The following is a 19,875-nucleotide window of genomic DNA, read 5'->3' on the forward strand; positions in this document are numbered from 1 at the left end:
TGCAGTCATTTCCTAGGGTAGCCCTGCCTTGGCTCATCCTAGAACTGACCCATCTTGCTGAAGCACTTGCAGCAAGTCTAAAAATTGCCTTTGGAACATAGTCTTTTACAGGGCTTATCTGCTTATTTTCCACCAAGCCTTTCATAGTACCTTCCAGCTCCTTTGTGCAATTACTTTTTCATATATTCTGGGTTTTTTTCATAAGATATTGTGGCTTGATCTCTTGGATGTTTGGTGGGATTTTTCACAAGTACTGTAGAGAATGAGATTAGAGTCACTGTGTCCTAATATCTGTTTCATCATCTTCTAGGGTGAGCTGTATGCCTTAGAGGGAGGAGCTGCCCGCTGCTTTGTTATGTAAAATAATAAATAATTTATAATGCTAACTGAATATATCTGCCTTGGACAAACCTACATTGAAGTGCTTCACAGGCACTAAATTGAGACATAATCAAAATAATTCTTTGAAGATGTGAGAATAATTTGCTTCATTCGATTTTTTAAGTGGGAGCACTTTGCTGTGAGTCTGTGCTTTGCTCAAGGGTGTTATTTTCCACTTAAGGATCAGTGTGAGCAGTAACAGAGATCTGCAATATGATTCTGCAAATACTTACCTTTTTTTATTGATTTTTTTTTTTTATTGAAAGCAGCTTTTCTGATGTTGCTGATATGCTGATCTGCTCCAGTTAAAGGATCACATGAAGCTTTGGATCATGTGGCTCTTTCTTCTTGTCTGTTGTAACAAAAGGATTAATGGATTTCGTGCATTGCCTTAGAAAGCTGAAGGTGTTGCAGTTACTATCAAATGCCAGTTTTAATGTAGCTTTGAAGCTGTGATGTATGCATGAAATTTCAAAGAACTGCATCTTTTTACTGAGCATGGCAATTTAGTGTTAGTGCTTGATGGTACGAAGTGATATGACTTCTACAAGTAATTTTGTTTTCAAGCAGAGACTGTTGGTTTCTATCATATGAACTCTACCTGCTTTTCCAATTTTTATCTTGGGAAAATAAATTTGTATAAACAGAAGAAACTTGTGTCTACATTCCTCTTCTCAATGTAATTGATTATTTCTGCAGTGAATAGTTAATGATGATCTGCTTTGCAAGACATAAATGCGGCAGTGACCTGCTCTCGTTTAGATGTTGCGGTAGTAGAATGGTGGGGCTTTGCATGATTCATGCTTTCTTTGTTTGTGTTCATCTGCCTGCATATGTCTGCTGTGAGCGGGATGGCTTATCTGTGTATCAGTTAGAAATGAGTACTTATTTTCTGGTTCTTGTGAAAAATAAGTGTTCTCAATGTAATTGTTTTTTCCTCTTGGCTATTTGAACATAAATGTCTGACACAGTTTTGTGAACATGGTCTGTAAATGCACATGCTTTCGATTCATATTGTGTACTGTTCAGTCTGATCTTAATGCCTGCTGAATTTGCTTCTCAATAGCAAATAGTTACCTATGTTGCACTTTTTTATTTATTATGGTAGACTTCGCAAGCTGATAGCTGTATCCATGTAATCAGGTATGCTGTTGAGTGTATGATTCTGTAGGGTGGATAAATTGCTTAGTGCAATTAATAATCACAAGCATAAATGACAGACAAATAAATATGCTGCTGAAAAGGTACCTTAAAAAATCAAGCTTACATATTGATATAGAAAGAAGGGTTGGGGTTTTTTTTTTTCCACCTTCAGCTTTTATTTTGTGAACTAAATTAGCAGAGCATTGACTATATGCGTAATATTGGAAGAAAAGGATTTAATTCAGGTGTAGAATATAAAGGATCAGATTTTCTACTTGTACATTTACATCTATTCTTGGAAGTTCTAAAGTAGGACTATTAAGGTGTGGCTTTGACTAAATCTCAAATAAAGAAATCCAGAAATTTCACTTCCTAAGCTTAAAGCAAAGTCTGGCATAGGTGTGTCTTTCTCACTTACTGGAGAAAATCAGAAAACACTTCCTAACCTTAGTTTAAAAACTCTGACCTCAATGAGATTGCTATTTTGGCTTCATTTTAAAATTGAACTGCTCTTTAAGCCATATCCTATTGAAATGAAATTTTATCATCTTTCCTAGTGTGTACAGCTTATAGAGAAAATTAAATGAATCTTCATTGTCAAACTGACTATAATAAAAGCATATTGGATCATCTTAAGATTTGTAGTATATGCTTAAATAAATATTGAAGGTACTGATTAAACAGTGAAGTCTTTTTGTATTTGTGGTTAAAGGAAGTTTTAAAAGAAATGTTTCGAAGTGTTGGGTGACTCTTGTAAAATGTTCTTTTCAGATTTATTCTTATTATATGATTTTGAAACAAAGCAGTTTTATGCCTAAACTCTTACTTGTAGCTCAGACATACATACTTTGTCCCACTTTGTCCAAATTCTTAAACAACACTTCAACACTTACCTTTCTCTGCTTTTTAACTTATCCATGCTCTCCTGCCTTCCTAAAGCCTATACAGCTTCCAGTTTTTCCATAAAATGTGCAACAACTGGAATTTTATTGTTGCTTCTTGTTTGTTCTGTACCATTTGTTTTGTCTCCCCTCTCCCCACCCCATTTGAGTTTTGGTACTACTGCAGAATTTATTTCTGTCAAAAGTTCTTCACAGTTATCTCTGTCTTTGATCAAACTTATCTACTAACAGTATTTCATATATTATTCTGAACCATCTGTTTATTGTTTATATTCTCTATCAGGATTTTTCATCTCCTTTGCCATGCACATGTCATTTACATTACCATTTAGACAAATTTATTTTCCTCCAGTTTCTCAGTGTCTGCTTCTGTTTGACTTGTGAGGAAATTTGTCAAATTTTTAGATCTTTTAAATGTTATTCTAATCAAGAGATGTTTTTCTTTTTTCATTGTTTAGTTAATTACTGTTATTGTATCCTCTCTTACTTTTAGTGTCTTACGTTGTTTTATGAAGACCTTTGTTCTCAGTAAAAAAATAATTTACTTCTATCAAAAAACTTGATAGAAGTAATAGTCTGATTTTCCTTAATACCTATTTTGTTGCTTTTAAAAAGTGGTACTATTTGTATGATTGGAAGGATTGACTGAAGCTGATTGTCTTGGGGCTGAACCATGTTAATACCCCAATTAATTGTAGAGTAATGTAAGTTTTTTAATAGGCTGTGTGAAAGTTACTTCTTAGGAATTACGTAAACCAAAATAATGAAACACTCTCCCTTTTTTTAACCATTAAATATATATTGCTGTATCCTTTCGGGGGCACATAATTCATTGTAGGTAACAAATTATTTTACAAATCAATTTGATAATGAAAAATAAGTTTATAATAACTTTACAAATACTGCATCAACATCTTAGGTGCAGGCACAGTTTGAGTTATTTAAACCTCTACTGCAAAAAACAAATGGGTGTGTTTCAGAGAAAATGATGTTAATCTTGTTTTCATTATTTCTATTTTATCAAAGGCCTCAGCACTGTAGCTTTTTGTGTGGTTTGCTTTTTAGACTGAATCTGGCTATGGATCAGAGTCAAGTTTGCGACGCCATGGCTCCATGGTGTCTCTTGTCTCTGGAGCAAGTGGATACTCTGCAACATCCACCTCTTCATTCAAGGTTGGTGCAAAAAGTTTTCCTAGTATTTGTGCGTAAATAATGTGCAACTGGAAAAGAAGTAACATGTGAAGACTCATTCACATAGTTATAGAAAAAATACAAAACATTTAGTTTAAGTAACAGTGGTCCATCATATGATGGTGAACAGGTGATACAGTAAGCTCTCTTGTGCCTCTGTGCAATCATCCCTTTTAAACTTGTGGTGTCATCTTCTGTGGCAAGAAAATCAAACTGGTGTGTGTGTTCATTAACTTTTTCTAGTTTACTCACCAGAATATCCTGGGCTCCAAATGAAAACAAACACTAATTCTATAGCTTAATAAATATGATATAGTACTGGTTGACAAATTATGGCTTTCCTTGTGTCATCCATATGAATATTTAATACATGAACTGGGTGTGCTGTACTTCTGGGTGAGCAGAAGAGGAACAACACAAGAAAAGGGAATAAGAATCGGAATAAAGATCTTAAACTAGAGTTGACTGCTTTCAGGCAAATACGTATAAAGCTGGTAGCATGTAAGATCCCATTTTTAATAAGCTTTTGGGGGGTGCTCTGAAGTAGCAGATATAGTCAAGAGGAAACATTGGGACCAGTGATAAAATGAGTAAGAAATACTTTGGATACTTCTGACATTAACGGTATTTCATAATTGCTGGTATCTAAAATGCCCTTAATGTACTTCAATTTCTCTTCATAGCTGCAGAAATATATTTTTTAATTAAATTTTAATTTTAATGCATCAAGCTATTGTTGAGTATGTAGAAACATTCCAGGCTTTTTTCTTTTGTGTTTTCAGAAGGGCCATAGCTTACGTGAGAAGCTTGCAGAAATGGAAACCTTTAGAGACATCTTATGTAGACAAGTTGATACTTTACAGAAATACTTCGATGCTTGTGCAGATGCAGTTTCCAAAGATGAACTCCAGAGGGATAAAGGTAACACTGTAACTGAAAACTCTTCCCTTCACAGAATGTAGCTTTTTATCTAGGAAACAGCTTGATACAGTTACAGTAAAATTTAATGTCATATAAATAAAATATGTATCTTAAATTTACTTTAGTAAAGGACCAATCATTTGCATAAATGCATAAACATGTTAACTATTTTTACTTTAGACTTCAGATTTGCATAAAAATCTGCTTGATGTTAACCTGTAGCTGTCAACTGTACAAAAGCAATGCTTTTTAGGAGTGTTTTTTTATAGAATACCAATTGCTAACCTTCATGAATTCAATTTATTGCTGTCTCTTACCTGTTATTTTGAAAACCAAATGGGATATTAGTTCTGATAGAAACAATATGTGCTGCCTTAAGTAATGCTTCTGAAACATATTGGCTGGAAATAGAGCACTGAATGCACACTTGAGACCATACTAGACTACAGTGTGGATGTCTACATATCTCTGAATTGCTTATATCAGAGTACAGCTTGTCACCGTATCTGTGCACTCTGCTGAGGCATTTATATTCATCCCTGTGTTCGTTCTGGCAGTGTGAAACTTGTGGTAGTAATAAAACACCAGAGAAGTGCAATTCCACTTTTTTTTTAACTTTCCAGTGTAGAAGATTAGATAGCTACTGAATCATGGCTCCTACTTGTAACACCAAAATATGTTGCTCTTGCCAGAGAATTGAGTGCTAAACTTCAATGCTGAGCAATGTTAGATTCTGCTGACATTTACATTGGTAGTGGTCTTGGGTCAGAAAGAAAAAAAACAAACCCAAAAGGGAGGGAGGGTTCATGACTGTTGTTATAGGAAAAAGTGCTAGCTAGCCATGAAGATGCTCTTAATTCTTTCATGCACACCGAAGAACTAGAAAAGCTTTCTCACTCCCATAATACACTCTCTCAAATCTAGTGGTAGAAGATGATGAAGATGATTTCCCTACAGTACGTCCTGATGGAGATTTTGTACATAACAGTAACAGCAGCAAGGAAAAATGTAAGTGATTCAAGTTTTTCACTGATGAAAATTAAAATGAATGGTATCATTGATACAAGACAGGTATTTTATGCTCTTTTCTAAGCAGAAAATTGCAAGAATAGTTATTTAAGAGTATGTGAATGGAAGTTCTTAGTCATGTTATAATTCTTTAGCAGCTTTTCATGATTCTCTGAGTTACTCTTAATTCACACAAATACTAATGCAAGCTTGTCAAGCTGGAATTTCCTATTCTATGTTTAAAGTCAATGTCGGTACAAAATTCTGTTGAAACAGCTGCATTATTTAAATATTGGGAACTGAGATTTTTTTTAACAGGTTATTATAAGTGTTACCTGCTGTAGGAGTTTGGTGGAGTTCGGTGCTTTTCCACTTAGGGATGTCCCCCTATGGTTTTCCCAAGTACTATGGCTGTGGAATGGTTAAGATAATACTGTTACTGATTCTCACTTACCATAATTTTAGTGCTTTTTTGCTGTCCTTTTCACTGTTATAATGAACAGAATTTGGATTTTTATTCTTATCATAGATGAAATAGTTATTGTACTCACTGTATCCATGCAGCAAATGTGAAGAACTCATGCAAGTCTTGCTGTTTGAGAAGTCTGATAGTTCTGGCCTGGAGGAAGTTGTGTATGCATTTAAAGTGTATTTGCGTTCTTCTTAGATCTTTTCATGTTTTCTGACTGAAGTATTCTAGTGTTTACACTTTCTACTTGTTGACAATTCACTTAGTCCTAAGGTATTTCTTAGACTTGATTCACGAAGCTTGGAAGTTGCACTTCCAGTTTCAAGTGTGGTGGAATTTCCCAAAGTACTCACCAGAAATGTTTTTAAAAATGTTAATGCTTTCATCAAGAACCTGGAAAATACAGGACAAAATAAGCCTTTTCTGTGTCTTCTGTTTTCTTTTTAATTGGCTGTTGTTCCCGTGTATTACATATTTCAGTGTTGTATTTAAGTGCTTTTTCTAGACCATAGCCAAAACTGTTGTGATGGAAGAGGAGAGGAAAGGAAATGGAAGGTGCTTTTCAGGATACTTCCAGAATTCATCACATAAGTAGATTATTCTACTGAGGATTGGTTGTAATGCTGATTTCAGAGACTAAGTAGCATATAACTGGAGTTTTGAAGAAGTGTATGATTCCACTAACCCTACTGTCTGTATGAAACTGTACTTTTTTTTTCTTTTTGAGAATTGTTAAGTTAGAATTCAGAAAACTGCAAAAGCCTTCTTTAACAAATGTTAAGTAAGAGTTTAATTTTACTGCGTGATTCATTTTGGAAGAGATGTCTTTGTCAAACTTAATTTTTGTACAGTTATGTAGGAGTTTCAGCTTCATTTACCCGTAGAATTTTTTTTCATATCTATGTTGTTCTGGTGCATCTGCAATATGTATGCATACACTATGGGTAATGTCATTAGGAAAGTCTGTATTTTTAATGCAGCTGGTCACCCAGCCTTTGGGAACTTAGATGCTAAGAAATTGATACTTGGTATTATGGGTACCTGTATATAAACTCACTCACTATAGGTCACTACAGGAAATAATTGCCTTCTGCAGAACTTCTAATTCCAGTTGTTACGACTCCTGTATTCCATTAAATTTACTTTCCATCAATTATTTCTATGAAAATATTTGTCCCCATTTTAGTTTTTCTGTGCCTCAGTTTGATTTCTAACGGCTAAATTCACTAAATATTTAGTAGCTGAGTGCTGCAAAGCTTGATTAGAAATGAAAAATTAAGTGGAATCATAAGTGATACAGTGGGGGAAGTAGATGTCTCAGGTTGAGACAGCCGTGATCACGTATTGGGCAGAAAAGTAGTTCAGACTAACTGGCAATGGAAGATTTATCTTCACCCTTTTTTAAAGCTTAGCCTCAGAGCAGCTGTTAAAATTTGGTTTCACAAATTTCAGGTTCTGTTCTTGAAATTTCTATTCAGTCCTGGAAGGACTGTAAAAATCTTAACTGTAGCTGACAAGTGATGGCCTGTTTATTCTGAGACTCTTCTCCACTCGGTGCTTCAGGAAGTGAAGCATAGGTTCAACCTCTTAATTTAGCTTACTGTGATATGGAGGAGTGTTTAAGCCTACTGTTCAAACTACTAGTGCACCAATCTGAAGCTCAAATCATTAGATTTAAGACTGACCTAAGGGACCATATTCACATTGTCTTTTGAAGTTTGTTCTCTGGGTGGGATGAGAAAGTTAATGTGAGTATGGACATTTGTGTATTGCTCTGAAGGTGATACGGATAGAGAGACTTTTTCTTTTCTGTGTTCTCTAAGATCTTTATGTGAAGAGCTAAGTAGAGTACTGTGAAGTTGTTTAAATATACTGGTCACTTTCCAATTAAAAGATCTGGTAAGTGTAACTGTGATCACTTATATAAAACACCAAGGTATGGTGTCTGGCTGATGCATATTTACCCATTGGGATCTTATATATTTAGGAATGTAGACTCTTCATCTCATAATGTTCCCATTCATTCCCTCTGGAAAGAGAACATACTTGGATTTAAATTTTCTAAGAATAGGAAGAGCAGGTGTAACCTACTTAAGGAACCTCCTTGAATACGGAAGGTGTCTTTTGTAGTGGAAAGACATGTGTATAAAGATGGAAATAGTACCAAGGCTGAAGGAGAGAAATTTGATGTAAATTACAGCAGAGATTTATGTTGGATTTTTGTGCTTTCAATGGAGGAAGAATATTTGCCAAAATATTGCTGAAAAATTGGGGTCGTTCTTAGAGGAATCATACTGATCCTATTACTATCCACGGAAGATAACAACAGGTATCAATAAGTGGGTCGTGGACACAAATGTTTGTTTTTCACTTAAAATTAGTTTAGTGACATAATATGTTAAGGGGGCGTAAAATGGAAAAGATGAAAGAATGTCTTTCTACTTATTATCTTTAGAATACTTTCCTGTTTCACTGGAAAATTGATTTGATCAAAGAGTGGGAAATTATTACAAGCAGAGTCTCAGGTACAAGGTGGGATATCCTAACAGACACAGAGGTCTAGAAGAGAAAAGCCGAAGAGCTATTGAAGGTTAAAGCATGGTATGAAGAATTCCTTGTATGAAACACAAGAGAAAACAAATCAGAAATAGAGCATAGATGGGATAATGAAAAAGGAACTGCTTGGAAGATGTTGAAATTGAAGTCAAGGTGGGGACAAATTATCCTACTTTTTTCAGTTGATGGCATGGAGCTTGATAACCAAAGAGAAGTTGCAACAGTAAGAACACGTTCCTATTAGTCTTTACCTTTCAATATAGATCTCCAGATGCCTGATTTAATTTTGAAGTAATCAATCTATAGCTGACATGAAAAAAAGTGTAAAAAAAGGAATCAGAAAGATGTTTGGTCTCTCCAAACAGAAAATCTCCTCAAAAGTTCTTCTGAAGTGCTGAAGCTCAGTTGTTCCTGAGGTGAGGGTTGAAGTCATCTCCCAACACATTTCAGAAAGACAGATATTTCCTGTCATTAGGAATGAATCAAAATACTTGTATCCATCACAAGGAACCTATTGAGTGACCATCTCTTCAAAGAAATAGGTTTTACATCCTTCTGCAACATGTTAATTTTTGCCCAGTATTGTAATGGCTGACAGAAGCTTTGCGCACTGACTTTAAGTCTGCAGCTCTGCATCTATCACGGCTACTCTGAGGATATTCTTTAAAGAATGGCTTTGAATATGTGATGACTAAAATTGTATGGAAGTGTTAATGAGATGTGGCTGAGACCTAGAAAGGGACAAAAGCTCTCTCTTTTCCAGGAAATGAACCTGTGTTACTGTATTTCCCTTAAATTCTACCATAGAGATTTCTGAAATTATTTATACAATGTTGCAGCTGGTGGCAGTTTCTTCAGCACATCTACATATTTCCTAATTGAGAGAGAAAAATCACATCTGTAAGCATTATAGCTGTGCTGTTAAGCCTGCATGTGAACATAGCCTACACCAACAGGAGGAATTACTAGTGTAAAACGGTCTTTTTAGTTGTGAAGTATTATGGACGCAAAGTTCTTGTATAATTTTAATTATTTCCAGTGGAGTCACTGCATCCCCTTCTTGCCAGCTTATGCCACTTTCAGTCTCAGTCCCCTCTGTGTTCCATTTGCAGCTATTGGGGTAGGAGAGCTGGTCTTCTCATTATCATTTCTGAAACAGTTTTTTCTTTCTCTTGCTTTCCTTTTTTTTTCCCCTCCAGTCCCCATCACCTTTACCTTTTAGGGAATGTTCTTGATCAACATGAAAAAAAAAAAAATGTTGTGTTCTACCATAGTATCTGTGCGTCTTGAGGTATTTGGAGTAGTGTGTAGTCTGTAATCACTTGTTTGAAAAAGAGTTTGATTCCTTCTGAAAGGGGGAGCATATAAAACCAGTGCTGAAGATCGTGTGATGATTGCTTTCTGTTCCCAAGTGCAGACACTCTGCTCTATAATTACAGAATGGAACAGCTCGAAAGCTCTGCTTTGCTCTTGTAGACAGATAAACTTACTCAAATATTAAATTGTACTTCTTAAATTATAACAGTGGTACATTGACAAACTGAGAGACCAGAGAAAAAAAATTATATCAAGCTAGGTGATAAGTCATGAGCTTGCACTTCGGCATAGCAGGAGTTACTTTAACTTGCTGGGTTCAGTCAGCTTCAACTTGAGTGTTACTTCTGCTTTGTAATATTTTCTGATATTCATGTGCAATGCTTGATATGTTATTATGTCAACCTACATACCAGTTTGACATATAATAGGTACTTTTTTTTGTCACACATTTTAAACTACTTGTTTAAATAGCCTTAGCAACAGATGGCCTGGTTGACAGCATGAAGTAGTTCTTGGAACTGTAAAACTCACAGTACTTGGAAAATTCAACACATTTGATGCTTTTATCTTATACCTTTTTACTTTGAGGTTTTAAAATCTATAATTACATGCTTAAAACAACCTTGAATTTTACATTTTGGGTTTGATGACATTTTGAAATTGTTCCTTTCTTAATTCTGAGTCTGATATGTTTTAAGGTTGCTCTGTGTTAATTAGGCCCCATTTCAAGCTATCAAACTGCTATTGTTACAAACTATTACCACTCCCTCCACCCACATGATTTGCAGAGTGCAGAGTAATACAGCATTACAAGCAGGCTTGAAATACAGTAGCAAGATGAAGCTGCAAGGATCTGTTTCTCCTTTTGAATCTCTTTCCTTATCCTGTGGATAGCTGTGGACATTATTACCACTTTAGATTTTTATTTTTAAATTAACTTTCTAGCCAGTCTGTTGTCTTCAAATATAACACGTATGTGTGAAGCGCTTGTTTGATTTAAAGACAGCTATCAGTGATCTCATTCATGTGTTTTTAGTGTTTCCACATGTGACACCCAAAGGAATTAATGGCATAGATTTTAAAGGAGAAGCTATAACTTTCAAGGCAACTACTGCTGGAATCCTTGCTACGCTCTCTCATTGTATTGAACTCATGGTAAAACGTGAAGAAAGCTGGCAAAAAAGGCTAGATAAGGTAAGATCATTTTCCTTTTATTTTTGTTGAAAAAAAAGTTCCTTTAGCTTGAAATTGAAATTTCAAGTAAGCTGTTATTAACTTTTGTATTCCATCAACTGCTTTTATTTTATGTACAACATTTATTAATTTCAGGTGCTTTCATTATTAACCCTATAAAATGTTAAGGAGCCTCATTCTGACTGGTGGTACAGTAGGTCTTTTCATCATAGTCTTTTTTTCATAGCGCTTCCTCAGATGGTAGTCCTATATTCTTTATATCTATAAAGAACCTGGAATTATTTTATAGTAATAAGTGTATTGCTTGCAGCCTTCTAACACAGACCTAATTATCCATACATGCAAAATGATGTGCAAGTCTCTGAAATGTTTTAGTATGATAAGAAATGGAGACAATACTGGGGAGAACAACCAGTTCTAACTTTAAATGTCTTCTCAAGATACAATTATCTCCTTTAGGAGATTGTTGAGATTAAGTTATGCTTTACACTAATCGGCTAAATCTTCTGTATGTGGTGTTAGAATATCTATTATTCTAATGGCAGTGATAGTTCATGCTGAACTTACTCAACCACTGTAACACCTCTAAATGAGCCGTGTCTTCTTGCCTGAGATCTGCTGTTGGAGGCATGGCAGGTTGTAATTCAGGCTTTAATTCCTAGAATCTTGCTGTTGCTGGCTGGTGTGCAGCACAGCTGTTGTTCTGTTCTCGTTTCATGTGTTTCCATGTGATACAAATCATGTATCAAATCTTACTCTATTTAGTGGTACACTATTCAAGAATGAACATTTTCAGACAAAATACATCCATGTTTGAATCCTTGACCCTGTCTTCTGTATTGTTTGTGCATATGTCAAAGGCCTGGCCCTGTCTCACTGTATTGTGTCTTCTGTCAACAATTCGTTACTGGTTCAGCTGAGCAGTTGGGGGAATTACAGTAGGTCCAAAACTTGAAGCCTGTTTGTAGGATCATAGGGGAGTTCAGGCTGGATACAGACCTGAAGAGGTCTATCTTCCTCTAATCTTTTTCTTAAAGTAAGGACGGTTTGAGTCAGACCAGGTTGCTCAAGGCTTTATCAAGGCTGTAGACTGCACAGCTCCTCAGAGCAGGTCTGCTGCTCACCTGTTGTTAGAGTGAAAAAGTTTTGCCTTATATCCTGTTGAAGTAACTTTTATTCCAGTATCTGATGCCTATTTTTCAGCCTTCTCCTACAGACTGTGAAGAGTCTGGCTCAGTTTCTTTATGAGTCCCTTGAACATATTGGAAGGCTGTTGTTAGGTCCCCCTAGCAAAAGCCTTCCCTGTGCTGGACAAACACACTTCATTTGTGTTGATGAGACTTTCCTTAGAGCATGGATGAAGTGATGTTTTCCTTAGCTGTAGTTCAGTATATTTTAATGAAGAATATATGTTAAAATATAATTTGAATTTATTTAGATTTCCTTTTTGTCACTTTTTTTTGTTCTCTTGTGGACTAACTTTAAAGCACTTATTTAAGATGCAAGTGGTTAACAAATTCAAACCTAAATGTCACTTGGGACTAATAGCTCATACAGCATGAGTAAGTACATTTTAAAGGGGCTCACAGACTTCTTTCAACTTCTTTCCCCAGGAATTAAAAGGGCAAAAGCTCCTGAAACCCCAGTGTTTTTAACTTGCTCTGCTTTGGCAGACTTGCAACTTTCAGAAAGTCCCATTTGCCAATGACATTTTCTGGGGTTTAGAGGGCAGGCATGGTAAAGTACCTTAATTAGTATATGAAGTCATTACTTTGTATTGCACCCTTTGCTAGCCTTTTGGAAGAGGAGAATTTTTATTGAAAGAAATAACTAGAATTATGGTGGGATAGCCTTGGCAAAGAGTGGCGTGCTCACCACGTATTCAGCTTAGAGAGAGAAATAAAATGAGAAAGCTCATGGGTCAAGAGAAAGACAGGAAGATTGCTCCCTGGTTTTTGTCATGGCAGAACATTCTTGCCATGTGGAAAATCAGATTGTTGCTGGTTTAAAATAATGGGAAATTAATGGGAGACAGAAGGACAAACACTAGTACAGCTTTCTTGCCCCTTTTCCCAAGCTCAGCTTCATTCCTTCCCTGTAGGCTACTCTACCTAGAATCGTAAAATCATTAAGGTTGGAAAAGACCTCAAACCTCATCAAGTCCAGTGGTTAACCTAACACTTCCAGGTCCAGCACTGAACCACATCCCTGGTGCCACATCTACACCTTCTGTAACATTTCCGGGGTCAGTGATACCACCACTTGCCGGGGCAGTCTGTTTCAGTGCTTGTCTTCCCTTTCAGTGAAGAACTTTTTCCTAATATCCAATCTAGCCCTTCCCTGCTGCAAGTAGAGACCATTTCCCCTTCTCCTTGTGCTTGTTACCTGGGAGAAAAGAGCAACCCCACCTGGCTGCAGCCTCCTTTCAGGCAGCTGTAGAGAGTGAGAAAGTCCCCCCTGAGCATCCTTTACTCCAGACTAGACACCCCCAGCTCCCTCAGCTGCTCCTCACAGGACTTGGGCTCCAGACCCTTCATCAGCACTGTTGCTTTTTTCTGAACATCGTCTCAATGTCCTTCTTTGAACTGAGGGATCCAGAACTGAACACAGGATTTAAAGTGTGGCTTCACCCATTCTGAGTACAGGGGGACAGTCCCTGCCCTGGTCCTGCTGGCCACACTGTTGCTGATCCAGGCCAGGATGCCATTGGCCTTCTTGGCCACCCGGGCACACCCTGGCTCATGCTCAGTCGCTGTCACCAGCACCCCCAGGTCCTTTTCCTGTGGGCCCTTTCCAGCCACTCTGCCCCAGCCTGTGGCACTGCCTGGGGTTGTTGTGACCCAAGGGCAGGACCTGGCACTGGGCCTTGTTGAACCTCACACCATCGGCCTCAGCCCATGATCCAGCCTGTCCAGATCCTTCTGCAGAGCCTTCCTGCCCTCCAGCAGAGGAGCACTCCCACCCAGCTTGGTGTCATTGCTGAACTAACTGAGGGTGCACTCAATCCCCTCATCCAGAACATTGATGAAGATACTAAACAGGGGCTGCTCCCCAGTGCTGAGCCCTGCCAACAGCACTGGTGACCGGCCACCAGCTGGATGTAACTCCATTCACTGCCACTCTCTGGGCCCAGCCATCCAGACAGATGTTTCTTAACCAGCAAAGAGTATACTCATCCAAGCCATAGGCTGCCAGTTTCTCCAGGATAATGCTATAAGAAATGGTGTCAAAGGCTCTAGTGAAGTCTAGACAGATGGCATCCATAGCCTTTCCCTCATGCACTAAGCATGTCACCCTATCATAGAAGTTCAGGTTGGTCAGGCAGAACCTGCCTTTCACAAATCCCTGCTGGCTGGGCTGGATGCCTTGATTGTCTAGTACATGCTGTGTGTTCTCACTTGAAGGTAGTATGTTCCATAACCTTCCTGCCTGCTAGCAGCAGGCAGTGCAGGGTGAGGAATGGAGGGGTTGCAATTAGTCCAAAATACTTAATCTCTGCCATTCCTTCCTCCTCTTGCTTTTTCCCAGCTCCAGTGCAGGTAGCCTCCATCAGGGACAGCCCTCTGGGAAAAATCTCTTGCAGTGTGGATCCTTTATGGGACAGGGTTCCTTCAGGAAATATGCCTGTAGTGTGGATATATATGTTCTCTGCCCTGGAGCTGCATCTCCTTATCTTCTTTGTCTTGGTATCTCCTCTGTGGTTCCTCACTTTTTCTTCCAATTCCTCTCTCCGCCGAGTGCTTTTTACTCCTTTTGCCACCCCCCCGAGAAGTGTCACATACATGGTGGATGGGCTCAGCTGTGTGTTGCAGTGAATCTGTTTTGGAGCTAGCAAGACCCACCTGTGTCTGCCACAAGGCAGCCCCACTCTCCTCCCACAAATGCTCCCCCTGTGAGCAGCATCTTGATGCCTATACCCTTAAAGACAGCAATTGACTATATTCAGACCTCTGCTACCACTATTCCACAGTGGTAGAGCTGCTTTTAGTTTAATTTTATCTTTTTGTTTTAGTGCTTAAACATCACTTTGTAAGAGTAGTTTTTATAACTATGGGCCTGATCAAAAGGCTTTGTTTTCTGATACATGTGGGATGAGAATGGTGTAGATCTTTGTACTTTTGGTTTTCTTGGATATGTGTGTAAACTTCTGTGAAAAGGAAATAAATATTGTGAGATGATGGAAGTATAGATTCTATGGTTAGTTTTCTTTCATTACCAAAAATAGTCAAATGTCCAGAATGAAATTAATATTAAGCATGTAATATTATCTAAAGTAATTGTAGTTACAGCTTTTCTTTCTACCTTTTACACTTAGCTCTTAAGATCTCGAGCTTGACTTTTTGTTTCCAGTGCAGTATATAAATACATTGAATGTATTTTAAAATAGACTTTTTTTAAAAGTGGATACACAAGGAAAGGATTTTGTCAGTCGTATTTGATCACTGTTTTACTTGCAGCGAAGTCTTTGTGATAATGCTTTTCATATTGTCTTGACTGCTGCAGCATTTTTCTGTTCTCGTTTCTGCCTTCTTTAATATTATTGCCAAGAGAAGCTGGAAATTTGGAGAGCTGTATTTTGACAAATGTGAATTGTAACTAATTTGCAGAAGTACAGAAAGTGTGGGGATTTGGGGTGAATGGGAGGAGGAATTGTGTTTTGGGTGGGGTTTGTTTTGTTTTTCATTCCAAGTCTGGTAAAATTTCTATGTTTTTCTCAGTGACTTATACTCAAGTCATGTTTTATGCATCTTCAGAACTCTCCAGTTCCTTTCAAAAAAGATAAACATTCATAATTTTTTATGAAATCTGTTAGCAGGTACTGCCTCTTTGATAGTTTCAGAAGGGAAAAGCCTACAGTCACAGTTAAAGACAATATTGTCTCCATCAAAGTGCTTTTTTTTCTTTTTTCCTGTGGAAAACGATACTACCTTGTTCTGCATCAAAACTATTGCCTAACTGTAAACTGGAAAATGTGTTTGAGTGAATGTTACCACCAAATCCCTAGTTGATAAACTCAGCCTTTGAGTATTGCTTCAGGGTTTTCCACTGAATCTTTGAATTTCAATTTGTGTTGCTGAATAATTATACCCATATCTGCAAGAAGTAGTGTGTGCTGTCCACCTGTTCTTAACTTGCTTTCACCTGAACTGATTTTGAAAAGGGACAGAGAAATATCTTGCAAAAAAAGCTGAATTTTGCAAGGATTTCAGAATTGTTTGTAACTTTTTCATGGAAAGTATCTGGCAGTATGCAGAATTTTAGAGGAAATACTAGACTTAATCTGATTTTGGCATTACTACTATTTTATTGAAAGGATACAATATTACAGTCACCATCTGGTGTCTACATAGACTAGCTGCTAGTACGGTCACAACCTATTATGGGAGAAGGAAGTCAAGTTGCACTCTCTGCGTGGAGTCCACAAAATTATTCACACTGCCCTAATTATAGATACAGACTTACAGGGTATGACTTGTTAGTGTATCACTACATTCAGCAAGTTAGCTTTTTAGCAGTTTTACTTTTTACCTTTTGCTATCCCCGCCCAAGCATCTGAGTCAAGGAGATTTATGGAAAGTGTCAGATACAAAGTATGACCCCCAATGAACCATGAACAACTATGCTTAAACGAGAAATCAATTTTTGCTTGCTGATCTGGTTTCTTCCACATGACTTAGAAGGCATCCTCAAGGTAGCTTTAGTTGCCCAAGCTTTCTATTATATATGCATGAATATTGGAACATATATGCCAATAAATTCAGAAACTCCTCAGCTTCGCAGTTGCTGCTTGGAAAAAAGAACTACCCTGGTCATTCCATATATTGGCATGTTGACAATTCATTCTCACTGCATCAAATGGTCATGTAATTTTACAGGAGACAGAGAAAAGGAGAAGAATTGAAGAAGCATACAAAAATGCTGTGACAGAACTGAAGAAGAAGTCCCACTTTGGAGGGCCAGACTATGAGGTACGAATTCTGCTTTTGAGATTTTTTAAAACACTGACTTTTTCCGGTGGGACCCTGGCTGGATACCAGGTGCCCACTAAGGCACTCTACTACTCCCCTCAGGTGGACAGGGGAGAGAGAATACTGTGGAAGTCTTCTGGGTTGAGATAAGGACAGTGGTAGGTCACTCACCAATTACTGACACAGGCAAAACAGACTCAACTTGGGGAAATATGGCTGAATTACTAATCAAATCTCAAAAACGCCCTTCACTTACCCCTCTCTTCTTCCTGGATTTAACTTTGCTTCCAAATTTTCTGCTTTCTACCCCTCAGCTGTGCAGAGAGAAAAGGAATGGGGGTTGTGGTCAGTTCATCTCACATTGTCTCTGCCACTCTTTCCTCCTCACAGGGAGCACTCCTTACACTCTTACCCTTCTCCAGTGTATGATTGCTCCCACAGGAGATAGTTCTCCATGAACTCCTCCAATATGAGTCCTTCCCATGGACTGCAATTGTTCATGAACTGCTCCGCCTGAATCCTTCCCACAGGATGTAGTCCCTCAGGAACAGGCTGTTCCAGCATGGGATCACAGTCCTGCCAGTAAACCTGCTCTAGCATGAGCTTCTCTCCATGGGGCCACAGGTCCTGCCAGAAGCCTGCTCCAGTGTGGGCTTCCCACAGGATCACATCATTCTTTGGGCATCCACCTGCGCCAGTGTGGGCTCCTCAGTGGGTTGCAGGTGCATCTCTGCTCCTCCATGGACTCTCCATGGGTGCAGGGGCACAGCTGCTTCACTGTGGTCTGCACCAGGGATTTCAGGGAAGTCTCAGCTCCAGCATGTGGAGCGCCTCCTGCTCCTCCCTCTTTACTGGTACCTATTGGTACCTACTGAGCTGTTTCTTTCACATACTCTCACTCCGCTCTTCTGCAGCTGCAGTTGCATGGGTTCTTTTTTCCCCCTTGTTAAATATGTTATCCCAGAGGTGCTGCCATAGTCGCTGATGGGTGCAGCCTTGGGCAGTGGCAACAGCAGGTCCATCCTAGAGCCAGCTGGCACTGGCCCAGTTGGACATGGAGGAAGCTTCTATCAGCTTCTCACAAAAGCCATCCCCTGTAGCCACTCCATCTACAGAAACCTACACCAATCCAATACATTTTTGAGATTGGGTTGTTTCTCAAAGGGGGAAAGTGAAGTTTCACAAGCCAGTGCAAGCGTGATTTACAAGTGTGTTCGTGCCACGGTTATTTTTTCACCTTGGAAACTGAAACTGTATGAAGAATCTCAGTTCTTAATTTCTTGAGAGTGGAAGTATATCTTTACCTTTGATATTTTGCTTTTGTCTGAAGTATGTTTCTTACAGATACTTCTGTTGATTTTTCGTTATTTTGTCATAGATTTGATACCGCTTATATGTAATTGTATTGTACTTTCCTGTTTTATTGGCTCAGCTGTAGAGATAAGTAAAGCAAAGATATGAAAACTCTGACAGCAGAGGCAGTCCTAGAATATGAAGTTTAACTTCAATTAATTTTTAATTTGTCACTGCCACTTGAAATATCGTGTTGTCAAATTCAGATTTTAGGTTCCTTTGTTCTGTTAAATTTCATTTCATCAGCATTCTCCTCAGTGAGGTATTTAATTATATCCTAAGATTCGTAAACCACCTTTTGAAGAGTAATCATAGAATGGTTTAGGTTGGAACAGACATTAAAGATCATCTAGTTCCAATCTCCCCGTCATGGGCAGGGACTCCTCCCACTAGACCAAGTTGCTCTACACCCCATCCAGCCTGGTATTGAACACTTCCACAGGTGAGGCATCCACACTAATGTAAGCTAGTGCACATAACTAGCTTTGCATAACGTGTACATAACTAGTGTGCATAACTTTTAAGAGCTTGACCCTTTCATGTACATTAATCAAACACATTTCTGCTTGCAAGTCATAGCCTGAGAAATAGTACTGTACAGATATTTAAGGCACTTGATCTTAGATTAACTGTTGTCACTGAGACATGCACTGTAAAAGAATAAAATTAATAGGAAGTTGGACTTTTTCTATTTATGGGTTATGAACTCAGCTGCTTCTTCCAGGTGTCACTGCTGATACATAGGTTGGGGATTTTTTTTTTAGTTTGGAGGACTAGGTTGTTTTACAATACAGTAAAAGCAGTAAACCTAATCTTACAAAATTACTATTTTAATTAGTAGACTAGAGTTTTTAATCCTTGACTTAACTCTACCTTCTCTTTAGTGTTAAAATGTTACTTCCAAGAATTTTCAATAGAGATCCCCAAAATTTTGTCTTCTCTTGTTATATTTTTGAGCGCATACCTGAATATTAGTGCCTTAAGGCACTGAAATACTTGAGTCTCACAACACAGTTATGTTAATAGATGTACTTTACTGACACTGTAAACATTTTCAAGAGAAGATATTTGTTAATTAAACCCTAAATTTGGTGTCAAAGCATTACTCAGTTTCCTTGTTTTTTTCTTCTTTGTGCAACTATCTTAAAATCGTTGTTAGAGGGAGACACTTCCTTTAACAAGTAAAGATTTTCAGAGAAGTTGTAATTCAAGAATATTGGTGAAAATATTTGAGGTCTACAGAAGAAATTTGCTTCCATCAGTTACATATAAAATATAAATATGTATTTCTAATGTTAAATTTAAGTGGAACTTTTATGTCTGCAGAAATTTTAACTAGTTTTGTTTCTTGCGCTCTAGGAGGGTCCTAATAGTCTGATTAATGAAGAAGAATTCTTTGATGCTGTTGAGGCTGCTCTTGATAGACAGGATAAAATGGAAGAACAGGTACTGATACTTGAAAAATGTCTTA

At 37.9% G+C, this 19,875-nt stretch overlaps 1 protein-coding gene across 3 annotated transcripts in view; it reads left to right on the forward strand.

Annotated features, from left to right (window-relative positions):
• Window positions 1-19,875, forward strand: part of CERT1 (ceramide transporter 1) — a 79,900-nt gene that overhangs the window by 45,489 nt on the left and 14,536 nt on the right. For all 3 annotated transcript variants that reach the window (XM_069002576.1, XM_069002578.1, XM_069002579.1), the window contains 6 exons: window positions 3,492-3,599; window positions 4,400-4,538; window positions 5,463-5,546; window positions 10,925-11,082; window positions 16,959-17,051; window positions 19,764-19,850. In XM_069002576.1, coding sequence (XP_068858677.1) covers window positions 3,492-3,599; window positions 4,400-4,538; window positions 5,463-5,546; window positions 10,925-11,082; window positions 16,959-17,051; window positions 19,764-19,850 — 669 coding nt within the window. The remainder of the gene's footprint in view (window positions 1-3,491; window positions 3,600-4,399; window positions 4,539-5,462; window positions 5,547-10,924; window positions 11,083-16,958; window positions 17,052-19,763; window positions 19,851-19,875) is intronic.

The sequence above is a fragment of the Aphelocoma coerulescens genome, assembly GCF_041296385.1.
Source record: "Aphelocoma coerulescens isolate FSJ_1873_10779 chromosome Z unlocalized genomic scaffold, UR_Acoe_1.0 ChrZ, whole genome shotgun sequence".
Classification (NCBI taxonomy): Eukaryota; Metazoa; Chordata; class Aves; order Passeriformes; family Corvidae; genus Aphelocoma; species Aphelocoma coerulescens.